The following is a 13,225-nucleotide window of genomic DNA, read 5'->3' on the forward strand; positions in this document are numbered from 1 at the left end:
TGTTAACACAATTATTTTAAGATTTGAAGAAAACCTAAAGTTTCAATTCCTTTTGTGAAAAAACAACGCCTGATCTTAGTAGAATGTGCATCTTCATCAGAGCTGGATTGTATCTTTCTCTTACTTGCATCCCACACAAAGTAATGAGGACCAGATCCTGTAAATCTCAATTCTAAAAAGCTTTAGTCCAGTCAAAAAGAAATTACATACAACTTTAGCAGCATCACAATGGAGTATTGCAGAAACCTTATTCTAAACAACAGTGCAAAGTACAAGAATATAAAACAAAGGGAAACACCGAGTATTTTTTACATTGTTTCAACATAAAATATCTTTAAAATCCAATCAGAAAACTTTAGACAGACGGAGTAATGCCAGTCAAATAATCATTTGACCTCATACCTTGACACACTTACCTTTTGATATTCTGCCTGAATGGCTCCAAACTTGTCTTTTGCCAGTTTAATGATAAGATCTGCAGAGACACACAGACAGGAAAGACAGTTGCTGAAAACAGCAGCAGGAGGAAATTCTTCACCAAGCTTCATCTCAAAGTCTGACAGAACGCAGGGTGAAAGCGTTTATTGAAGTCTACCGCTGAGATTTCTCTCATCATCTTCATGCCAAAACCGAGCTCTCAATTCAAATAAATAATGTCTCAATTGAAAGTGTTACAGAAATCAAATTCTTAGTTTGTCATCAATAACAACCTCTAAGTTGAAAGCCACACAGACACATACAAACTAAAGTCTCAAAAAGTATTTCATTCATCAATAAATCTAAACATATATTAGTAGATATTTATTGTACTGCTCCTTAATACTACCATATTTTACCGACTGTATAGAAATTTGGGAGAATAATTCTAAGAGTTCACTACATCCTCTCTTTTTACTTCAAAAACAAAAAAATGTTGTTTTAATTTAACACAGCAGAGTTCAGAGCCAAGCTTCTGACCCATGTATCCTTCTTAAAAAGCTTTGACAAATCTTTCACTCAGTTATTATCCGTTTAATGAAAGATCTCTACTTTCAGGTGCCTAAGATCTGCTAAATTGCTTTAAATCGCAGAGCAGGGTAAGTTGGCAGAGAGCCCTTCTCATGCTGTTTCTCTTGCATTTGGGTCATTCTAATACACAGGTGCCTTTGACTTCACTGCAGCTTGTTTCTCCTGTTACTGTAATCCAACAGCTCAGCATTGTAATGCACCTCCGTCATTGAAGTTTCCCACACAGATCAGGAATCACAGCTCTTTTTCCACATCATATTGTCACTGTGTTCCAGGTTGGCTCCTAAAGACCAATTTGCTGATTGGTCTGTTGCCACCTTTGTGTTTCAGGGTTGGGCAACAGAAGAAATTGTAGTTTTTTAAATACAAAACCCCGGGACCTGACACGGATAAAATAAATAAATAAAGCATTCCCACAAAATAATATTTCGTTCCCATGGAATAATAATGCGTGGGAATGGAATGTGGGCCACACGCAATGGCACACGCCTGTGGCGGCTGACGCCCGTCCGTCATGGGAAAACGATAGACTCCGGAGGTGAGGTGGCTCCAAATGCATGCACCAAATCCCCGAGGCTCAAGCAGCATCCAAGATGGAGATGCACAAAACAGCAACTGTTGTTTCACATCCTGGTACGCACTCCGTGCTGCCGCTGAAGCTCTCTGGCAGCGGAGCTCTTTTGATTGTCATGCCGGCATTCGGGCAGCTGCGGTCTGGGATGCTGTAGCTTAGGGTCGAACAGGAATAATAATATTTAGGACGTGCTGAGGTAACTTGTCAACATACTCGTTAGCAGTCACTTTACCTGCATCACACATATTCCATAATGCATCTCGACCAATCAATCTGTCCCTGTAACTGTGGTGCATTCAAATACAACAGGATAAATGTATATTAGAATATTATTTGTGAAGAAATTATTATTTCGTGGGAATGCTTTATTTATTTATTCTACCCATGTCAGGTCCTGGGCTCCGTAAATAACTATTTTTGTCTAATTTGAATGCTCAGCTCAGTAAAATTTGTAATCATTGTCATGGTTTGGGTTTCTTTTTCTTGGTTTTTGCTTTCCGTCTTGTTTCAGTCATGTTTGAGTTCTGTTTCATGTTTTATTTTGAAAGGTTTTCTGTTCTGTCATGTTCTTGAGTTTTACTTCCTTGGTCCCAATCTGCCCTCATCATGTTCACCTGAGTCTTGTCAGTCCTGTCTGTATATAAGTCTCGTCTCTGCTTCCTCTTGTGCTGGTCCATTAACGTCTTTAATGTCTCTCATGTAATGTCTCTAACGTCTCTAACGTCTCTTCCCTTCTGCCATGTTCATGTTTTGCCCACAGTGCGTTTTGTTTTGTTACCCTGATCTGCGGCGCCTTTTGTTAAATAAACCCCTTGCCCTGGAACCGTGTGCCCCCGTCTCTGCATTCTGGGTCCTTCACGCTCACCAGCCCTCCCTACCTGACAGAATGGACCAGCCATACTTCTTCCTGGACCCAGCAGAGCAGGACATGCGTTTGCTGGAGGCCTACTGCCTGGAAGCAGAGAGGTCCAGGTCTTATTAGGACTTTGTCATGCTCGAATTCTGCACTCCGGCTATGGAGGGGAGCCGTCTTGCCATGAGGGGGGGTTGTCGTTGCCGTCCCCTTCAACGTCCCGTTCTTGTTCCGAAGGCGGTCCTGGACGCACCACAACCTGTTCCAGTGGTGGTCCCGGATGCATCCCTGCCCCTTCCTCTTCCGGTGGTGGTCCCCAACGCACCCCGGTCCGACCCTCCTGCCCTCTTCAGACGACTCCGACGACTGGCCCGACCTGCCAGAGGACTCCGTGCCTGACCCCTCATTTGACTCCATGCCTGACCTGCCGGCTGCACCCCGACCCGTCCCGGCTTCCAGGGGGGTGTCGGCGCCCCAACTTGCCCCTGCTTCCAAGGGGGTGCCTGACACACACTGACCCGAGCTCGACGACTGGCCCGACCCGCCGGAGCTCGACAATTGGCAGAACTCAGACTTAGCCATGCCTGACCATGACTCCATGCCTGGCCCACCGGCCGACTCCATGCCTGGCCCACCGGCCGACTGCTGGCAGAACTCAGACTTGGCCACTCTCGCCCCAGACTTTATGCCAGGCCCCTCATCTGCCACGCCGGACTGCGCGGCCTCCCGGCCGTCCTCCGGACCTGCCACGCCAGCCACAATCACACACACATTCACACTCACATTCACACCTAGGGACAATTTAGAAAAACATTTTTTTCAACATCCTGAGAATAGTCTATCGCCAACTTGGCCGGTGTCTCAAAAATTAAATTTTGGCCCCTGCTTTGCTACAATAATAGAGGGTAAAAACACATTCAAAACGCTGATGTATCTTAAGAGCTTTAAAATGACCAACAAAGCAACGTCACTTAAACACCCACTCCAATGAGAATTGTGTTTTTAACATGTTTGTCTTGCATTTTTATGATGATGGAGGACATGTATAAAAGAATTTCAGATTAAAACTGCTTTTCTGAGTATTTCTTTATTCAAATCGTGGTGAATCAGGAGCAGAAGAAAAGTCATTTGGAAAAAGCCTGTAGCAGTGACTGTAGACCAAAGTCTTCCTGCTCCGCTCCATTCTCATCATCCACCTGTAGACAAACAGATCCATGAACGTCTTTGTTTTCCTGTCTGAGCTGGAATCTGGATCTAAACTGTCCGCCTGGATAGCTCTGATATTGCTCACATCTAAAGTTGATTGGAGTGGGACTTTAAACCACAAAAGCAACAAAACCTCATCCTCACACAACTGAAATATAGGACCAGAAATAGTAACTCCCATGATGCACTTCACCTACGCTCACCAAGCAGTAAGGGGAAATAAAACATGAGCTGCAGAGAGCTTAAATATCTTTAGCTCTGCATGCAGACTGCCTGATAGTCACAGCCACAACATCTGGATGATGACACTCAATGACTAGAATGAGCCTCGATCCCAGCTGCAGATGCTACGCCCTCTGAACCGAATCAGATATGTGTCCGGGTCTAAAGTCAACAAACACACTTAGAAAGTTCTGCCCAGGTGTGGAGTCTGCATGGACTCCAGCTTCCTCCCCCAATCCAAAAACATGCTGGTTACTCTAAATTGTCCCTAGGTGTGTGTGATTGTGACCCAGCGACAGACTGGCCAGGATGTCCCCTGCCTTCGTCCATGGTGCCCCGCGACACCAAAAGGGAACAAACTGCTTTAGAAGATGAATGAATGATTAAAAAATGAACATATTTAATAACCAGGTTTTTTTAAGTATTTTTTTATTAACCTTCCTTCATCATTTAAGACTTAAACAGAGCACTTCTGTGAAGTAGCTTGAACAATTAAGTAAGACTAGTGCAGCTATCAACTAGAAAAAACTGGTTAAATTTAGTCATGCAGAGTGGTGACTGTAGTGCTGGTATCTTCACAACTATTAAACATTTTTGATCAAGTTTGATTCATCCCCATTAAAAATACAAGCATGAATAGTTTTCATCTAAAAACGTTGTACCATATACGTATGATGACTATAACTCGCTTATATCAATGGAACAATGTATTAGTCTGGGTTGTTTTTTTAGAGAATGTGATTCTTTTTTTTAACTGCTTAAGACCAGCCATCAACATGCATGAACATCACATTTTGGGTTATATTACATCACTAGTTAATTCTGCTTAACTGGGGGTCTGTCAAAGAGAAATAAAAAGGATGGGCTCTTCAGTGGATCAATCTCCTTTTCCCGGAGCAGCCACTCTCCGTCTGTCGGCAGCATGGAGAACGCCGTTCTCACTGGAGAAAAACAAAAACGCTTTTCTTCCTGTGAAAATGTCTTTGGTCGTTGTTTGCGTTAAGACCCAATAGAGACACTTGCTGTGAGTTAAAAATGTTTTTTAGAAGAGTTATTGATCCCGGAAGTCTGAATCTGGGAATATCTCGCTGGCTTAGCTTAGCTAAACTGTTTTTGTGCGTCTTCTGCTCAAACTAGCGCCACAATAAATGATGGTGATCTGTTCATGATTTGCAGACTTCTAGCAGAAGATTTGGCTGGAATAATGAGATCAAAATTGAATGCGCTGATCATAATAAGAATAAGTCAAATGTCTGATACTGATCGGGTAAAACATCTGAATGTTTGATCGTGTCAGCCACGTGATCGGGTCAGATTTCCGATTACCTGATCAGATCAGGACATAGTCTCAACAGTCTAGTTATAAAATTCATTAGGAAAGAAACACATTTCTGTTTGGCAAAGACACAGCAGCTGCTGAAACAGAGGAAAGACTGCAGAACAATGGTAAGAGAAGAAGACAAAATAAAGAAAAGACAGAGAAGAGACGAGCTCTGGAGGAACTGAAACAGCAAAAGTAGAAAGGCTGAAATGAATCCTGCTCTGCTTGTTCTGGGAGGCGACTAATCCCCCGCCATGAAGGGAAAGCTCCCTAAATGCATGTTTCCTCCCACTGCAAGTGCTTGAATTTGTAACAGCATGAATGTTATTGTACGGTTACATTGGCCTTTATGACCTCTCCAAAAATGTGTTTGCCATGTGGCCTTTAGTTCTTCTAATTGTTATTCAGTTAAAGTTTTACAGCAGAAATAAAACTGAGCTGATTCAGTCCTAAGAATCCAGCAGCTTTCTTGTGTTTGGTTTCTTGCAGTTGGACATATAGAAAAGGTTTCTGAACCAAACATTTGTTCTCACCAGGGTGGAGTTATTCAGAATCCCTTTTAAAAGAATTGGAAAATGTTACGTTGATTTTTTTGCATTTCTAAGCTTTAGAATAGAACCTGACATCTGCTATTTTGAACAAGGCTATGTAATCTTGACACTGAAGGATTAAAACAAATGTGAGTTTTGCCAGTCTGTGGTTCCATCAAAGCAAAGGAAAGGTGGACTAATGGACCACCACTGCACACTACCTCCAACTCATTTTTTTGTTATACGCTTTTCTGCTGTCCACACATATTCATAAAATATAAATATTTCCCTGCAAGTCATTGAAAAGATGCACAAAGATGAGCCTTACACTAGTGAACTCTGACAGTCAATGAATTGAGAGGATTTTGAATAAAACATCAGAAGAGGCAGTTCTGTTCAGTTGACAGCCTGGACTGAGCTCCTCTCAGATTATGGTGGATTCTGGGAGCTGCAGAGCCTCCATCACAAAACGCTTTCACACTGACCACAGCAGCTTTACCTTCACACTCATCTTCAATTAGTTATCTTATTATCTTAGCCAACAATTTTATCCATTATTGGATGTGCATAAAAGCTTTTACCAATTACTTAAATGAAATAATACTTGAACTATGCATAAATGTGCATGCCCTGTGGTTCACTTGCTGAATAAATAAAAACATGAAATGAAAGTCTATGTATGTGTCAGCTGTACTGTTTCCACTGGGTGACTAAACTCAATGATCTCATTCACAGAATGTGATAGTTTCAATAAAATGTAGCTGATTAAATGTGCAAACCAAAGAAACTGACCTATTGTTACACAGCACATCACTCTGTTGGCCGATCTGAGAGACGTTTTGTTTAATTAAAACCTACCTGCTCACAGCAAAGTATTAGCAGAAACCGGGACAACTTTATCTGATTTTCTTTATATTTCAAAGAACTTACTGTCTTTGTGTCTTGAACTGTGTTAGCTACACACACGCAGAGTCATTCAGTCAGAAATCGTAAGGATTTCTTCTTTCAGTCAAGCCTTAAGTCTAGCCAACTGAAGTCCTTATGGCTTTTTTTGTTTTTTGTGCTGAAGGGGCTGTGTCTTTCGGGTCAGTGTACATTTGAACTGTTAGCCGGAAAAATGAGAAAATGACTTCACTCAGCTTTGAAGCGTGAACACACAAAAAGGAAGCAGCTTCAAATCCTCTATTCTGTCTTATGTAGAAGTGCAGCTGGGTGGTGTGGTTCCGTTTGAAAATGACCAGACTAAAGGCTTTTTTGTAATGTCTGTGCAACCAGAACCAACTGTTGTTGTTTTTAAGGTGTTGAGATGCCTGACTTCTGTAAATGTCAGCAAAGACTCAAAAGCAACAATATTAGGGTACTCAAAAAAACGAGCTGATGATGTCGTCGCTGTGGGGAAATCAATACTTTCCACAAAAAAAGTAATAAAAAAACAAACAGATCCTTCTGGAATATAAAGCTGTGTGTGTGATTGAGCTGAAGAAAGCCGCACCAGGTCACAGTGCAAGTCCAAACTGGAGAAAGAAAAAGGGCAGAAGGTAAAAACTTCTGCCTGCAAGGTTCTGTAGTGCTGCCAATAAAAGATTACATGTATTTAAATGATTCTGCTTAACAACAACCAGCTAATCTGCTGCCCCCTAAATCCAGACTATGAGAAGGAGGAAGAGACGGAGTGAAGGAATGCCAAAGGCGAGAAGAGGAAAAAAGACGGACAAACAGAGACAGCAGAGGAGACATGGGCAGAGGTGTGATGAACACTACATGCTGTACAGGAGTGCAGAGGTGTATGAATAAAGATCTACAATGTGTGTGGAAGTGAGGCCTGCATGCTCTGCTGGCCCATTGGGTCTTGGACAAAGAACGGTTTCTGTGATCAGCACAGCTTCTCTGAAATTCACTCAAATAAAAGCCTGAAATTATCACCACCAACTTACACCCAAAGCCTCCAGCCGAGTCAACAAAACTCTCCTTTTCCCCATCTAAGCTGTGACAGTTTTGTGCAGCAAACCCCGTGACCAACGGGCTTAATGAAAAATACATTTCTAAATAAATGAGGGAAGATATGAGAAATACTCCTCCATTGAGATCCTTCAGCCCCGTTACGCATGTGAGGACAGCAAAGAAACAGCCAGATGGGGATTTGAACATCCAGCAGTCAGGCTACCAAAGGACGCAAACAGGAAGCGGCTTTAAATGTTTGAAACCGCTTCCTGTCACTAAGAGAGAAAACTGAAGCAGCAGGAGTGCCTGTGACATTTTTTATGATCTGTTAAAATTTGGTTTGATCAAAGTATTGATTACCTAATACTATTTCTCATTTATAAATGTAATTTACTAATTAATAAAAGTACATGAAAGAAATTAATAGTATTCAAATAAATGGAAAAATTTCTAATAATGCAAAATATTCTGTAATTAGAGTATATATTAGCGAATTGAATAAAGGCTGTATCATTAATTAATATGTAATACATTTTATTTCAAAACTATAGGATAAGTAAATCGCATCATTTCTGAAGTTTCATTAGAAATTGTCTTATATCATAAATTAAGACAAGGTCACTTCCTCTCTAGCATTTTCTTTTCCTTCCTGTTTTTTTACATCTCTTTCTATTTGGACCCCCTAAACCGCCCCAGCCCCCCATTCCTTAGCTTTTGTGGGACACTGTGGAGCCATAACCAGAGAGAAGAAGCCAACAGCTCTCTAGTAACATATTCTACCAATGAATGTTGTGAGTTAGATGTAAACAGGCTCCGTGTGGGAAATCACCTCCGTTACGTCCGTAACTTCATTTTTGGCCAAAACAAAATAGCAAAGTTACATAAAAATTTAACAAAATAAAACTGATTAATTTTGTGCTGGAGTCACTTGGCTATTTCTGTTTTTATAATGGCGTTTCATCTTTGCCATAAAGTGAAATGGCGCAAAGACAACTGAGCGGCGTGTTCAGGAACTGAGTGAGGAACCTCACAACTACACGCCTGCAATCCTAACTGAGCCGTGATCCTGCACGCTCACTTCCCCTTTTTTGGGCTCCTGGGTTTGCGCACAGTGTTAAGGGGGCGTTTTTGTCACTTGGGAGCAGTGACCTTTCTGGTTGATCTGATTGGCTAAAATTTGCATGTCAAATCCGGCGAGGCAGCGGGCGGCACTTTCATTTTTCAGAGCAGGGGGGGGCTAACAGGCGGCTCATGGGCTGCATGCTGCTCTCTGCCTTTAATCACATTTTCTATATACAGTACTTTCACAACCATAAGGTGTACACAAAAGTCTTACATATTCTCCAAAATGTATGGAGCGGCCCTAATGTGTTGTTGTGTGACTTTGGTAAAGAAGACCTAGGAGAGAACAGCATGATGACGGTACGGACAGAGGCGAGGACGTGAAAGGAGAACCCCCCCATAGTACAAAGGTGCAGATATGAGCATGATGCAGAACAACTTCATTTTGGAAACCCTGGAAATGCAAAGAGACACGATTATGAAGCACAGTTTAAACTGAAATTCATCAGCTACGCGGAGGAACACGGGAATAGAGCAGCTGCAGTTCGGTCGCTTGGCAGCTGGCTCGCTGCATGTCTGCATTCACAGCTTGAAGTAAACAATTCTGATTAAAAGACAAAACCACGATCTTTTTTCTTTTGAAATGCATTTGTAGTTCACTTTCTATGTTCATACAAAAAGGATTGAGATACTTGCTGACACATTTGAACGTTGATCAGAAGAGTTATTGAAGCAGGAAGTCTGAATCTGTGAAGATCTTTTTAACTTATCGAACCTCAGCTGCCAGAGAATTTAAAATAATAAATCTATTGTTTGCAAGTGAAGACGCTGGAAAACCAACTCCACTAAGACAAGAAGACGCAGCAGCAGCTGAGTTTCCACAGAAACAAGGCGAGGTTGCCCATGTTGGAAGATGGACTCGAGTGCAACAACCTCCAGCAGATGAGAATGAAAAGTTGTCCATCCTCCACTCCTGTAACTGGGAGGCAGCGCCGGGTGAGTTACGCCACACTTTTGGACTGTAGGACTTAATCTGGGGCTGACTGGGGTCACTGTTCTTTGGAGCCGCACGGCAAAGAGACGGTCTCTGACGACGACGAAAGGGAAGCTGGCATGTTTGATAGAAATGTAGCCCAGCTGTTCATTTTAGATCCAGAAGATGAAGACTTTAATGGATTCTTGGATGCTGACTGATGACTGAAATCACAACCAACTCAGTTTTGAGCTCGCTGCCTTTTTGAAACACACGCTAGCGTGCATGTTTTACCGGTATGTGTTAACGTTAAATACAGAAAAAAAAACAGCCAGAACTAAAACTGCGCCGTTGAAGTGCTGTTGTATTGTAAGTAAAGGAGTGTGTTATGGGAAATAATGTGGCTTTAATTGTGTGTTTGTGTGTGTGTCTGGCAGGTCAGTGTGTGGTGTGGCTCTTTGACTATCACAGTTAGAAATGTCGGCTCTTGGTGTCAAACTTGCTCGCCACCCCTGTTAGAGGCTTTAATAGAAAAAACGGCGGATGTACCGTGGATTGAAACGTTAACCAACAACCCAAGACCAAGGTAAGAAAGTGCAGCGGGATTTTTTGTGCTGTAAGTTTTTCTCATGTGAAAATCACTGCATTCGTTACCGTTTTAATCCACGTGATAGCCGCCGTTTCTTTTCTATTAAAGCCTCTAAATGAAAGTCCCGCCCCGCTGCCTCGCCGGATTTGACATGCTAAATGCAGCCAATCAGATCAACAAACGGGGAAGTGAGTGTGCAGGATCACGGCTCAGTTTGGATTGCAGGCGTGTAGTTGTAAAATGTGGGGTCGCTCGGTTAAAATTGAGCATGCTTGGTTGTAAGGTTCCTCACTCAGTTCCTGAATACGCCGCTCAGTTGTCTTTACGCCCTTTCACTTTATGGCAAAGATGAAACGCCATATTTTATGTTCACCGTTATTCTCACCAATGTTGCAGAATTGCATCATCCCCTAAAATATTGCAGATTTTTCCTTCAAGCTCATTGACTGGACATTTTTTACAGCACATTTGTTGCATGCCAACATGTTTCATGTAACAAGACACATGCAGATCTGGAGTAGGTGAAATAAAGAGATTAGTCATTATCCAAGGCTAAGATTTCAGCTAAACAAATGCCAGCAGCAGTCAAATTGAGTAGAAAAGCAGATTTTAGGACCATAGCGTTTCCACTGACACCTTTGTGAGGAGTTCAGTTCCAACCTGAAGATCAGTAATGAGGCTTCTGCTGCTGTAGACTGTAGTCTGTGTGCAGAAGGAGTCGAAAAGCTTTCAGGGAGCAGTTTCTTCTATTGTGCTGCTTGTTGCTATGCAACAGAATGTTCTTGGTATTGTTGAATAATGGTTTGGACATTCCTGCGCTTAACAGAGAGTTAAAAGATAATGGGCAACCAAAAGAAAAACAGACAATACAGCAACAGAGATGAAAATACATTTATCCAGAATCTGTGCTGAGAATTTGGAGCATTTTTTACTGAGTACATTGCAATCCGTTAAAATCCAGGTTTTATAGTTTAAGGTTTTCCTCACATTTCAATTCAACAGCTTAGTTCTAAATTTAAAAGTCTTAACTCTGAATTTCTTATCAAGACAGAATTACTTCCTACATGAACAGATAACTGTACCAGCTGTGAGCATTTATAATTTATTCCTTTTTCCAGTGTACTGACATTCTCTAGGTTTGAATTGAAGCATTTGATTCACAGCTCTTAAAAACTGTAAAAACAAAACAAATCGATTTTTTTCTTCAGTTTTGGTTTTATTGATAAAACAAATAGGTGGGAAAACTGCTTTAGATGGAATTTTCTGTCTTCATTTGACAAAAGAAACTCTTTTGTTGTTTGAATTGTATTTTCAACTCTAACCAGAAGAAGGAAGAGTCTGCATCTTTGTGCTCCACAAACCAAAAAACTACTTTATTTCAGGAAATGTGGTCAGAAACCTGACCTTCTACTGATGGTTTATTTTAATTCAGACAAGGATTCTGCCATGGTTACCATCCCTTCCAAAATAGGTTTTCCAAAGATAGCAGTAACATGTAGCACAGAGTATTCTATGCAAAAGAATCTATGAAAATAAACCCAACTGAAACTCCCCTTCAAATCCTCCCAGCTTCCCAACAGAAACAATATCTAGTGACTCTGCACAGAGCCTCTGCAAGGAAAGGCTAATAAAACCTGAGTGGCCACATGCACAGTAAGCCTCAGGAGCCAAGACCCTCCCTGAAGCAGACGGCTCAGGCTGAGGACTCTAATACAGAACTGATAAGACACAAACAAAAGGAAAATCCAGGATAAAATAAATAACAGAGTTACATTTAATGTATATTAAAGTCAACCAAGCAATATCAGGATAAAAATACAGTTCAATAAAAAGAACACGTCAAATAACTTCTTATAATACTACATTATAAAATACTTAAAAACTACAATGAAAAAGGCTCCATGAACAACTAAAAGCCCCCTGAGGACCTGAGAGTTCACAAGGGGTCATATGTAAAAAGCAGATCTAAACAAAAACAGTTTTGTCCTTTTATAGCCTTTAATGCTCACATTTTGGCATATCCCTTCAGGGGTCGCCAGTCTTCTGATTGCCTTCCTGACACAACCCCAGGCTGGGGACCGGCACAGGCTTGGGCCCCCTTGTGGTGACAAAGTTAGGCAGTAGCACAAAGGGTCTTGCCCAAGAACCCACCCTGGATGAAGCTCATCACAACCCCTGGGAATCAAACCCTAGTCTCCCATGCACCCGTCCTACATGCACCCAACTGAGCCATCCAGCTGCTGGGGTGAAACGAAATAACTAACACACACGCATGGAAACTGTCTTTTCAAAAGCAGACAATTGATCTAAATTTGAAAAGAAAGCGACAATCCTAGCAGACACAGGATCAAAGGGGGATTCATCCTGGACAGATCGCCAGACCATGAACAGATTTAGCATGGAGACTGACACATCCTCCAAACCCTTAAAATATATTCAAATACTAAACAAATTACAACCGTGATGGTAAAACTAAAAAGAATGACAGTTTTCAGATTTTATTAACGGTATTATGAAATCCGTGAAGTAGGCCTTTATACCGTTTTCTCAGACAGCCATGAACATTTTCACACTTTTCTCTTTTGTCTAAACTCTCAAAGTTCAAACCTTCACAGAAAAATAAGTTCAGTTTTAGCAAATGAAAACAAAGACCTGATTGGGATTCCATTTATGTACTTCTGTCGAGCTGAACACATACTGTACAGGAGACACGGCACGAAGGAGATTGACTGATTACATCAACAGCCAATCCGGATGCAGGACACAGCAACACAGTGAAAGAAAAAAAACATATTAAGGTAAACGGGGGAAAGATGGCTAAACAGTTAGACCACATAAAGGTGAACTGTGATAAAGAATATTGTACTATATGGTTATTTATTTTGCTATTAGCATTAGTAATATTAGTAGTGATAGTAGTAGTAGTTTAGTAGTTACAGTAGCACT

At 41.5% G+C, this 13,225-nt stretch overlaps 1 protein-coding gene across 12 annotated transcripts in view; it reads right to left on the minus strand.

Moving 5' to 3' along the window:
* Window positions 1-13,225, minus strand: part of LOC101157197 (prominin-1-A) — a 101,387-nt gene that overhangs the window by 65,051 nt on the left and 23,111 nt on the right. For all 12 annotated transcript variants that reach the window (XM_023959468.1, XM_020701719.2, XM_020701716.2 and 9 more), the window contains exon 2: window positions 417-475. In XM_023959468.1, coding sequence (XP_023815236.1) covers window positions 417-475 — 59 coding nt within the window. The remainder of the gene's footprint in view (window positions 1-416; window positions 476-13,225) is intronic.

Source organism: Oryzias latipes, chromosome 10 (genome assembly GCF_002234675.1).
Source record: "Oryzias latipes chromosome 10, ASM223467v1".
Taxonomy (NCBI): domain Eukaryota; kingdom Metazoa; phylum Chordata; class Actinopteri; order Beloniformes; family Adrianichthyidae; genus Oryzias; species Oryzias latipes.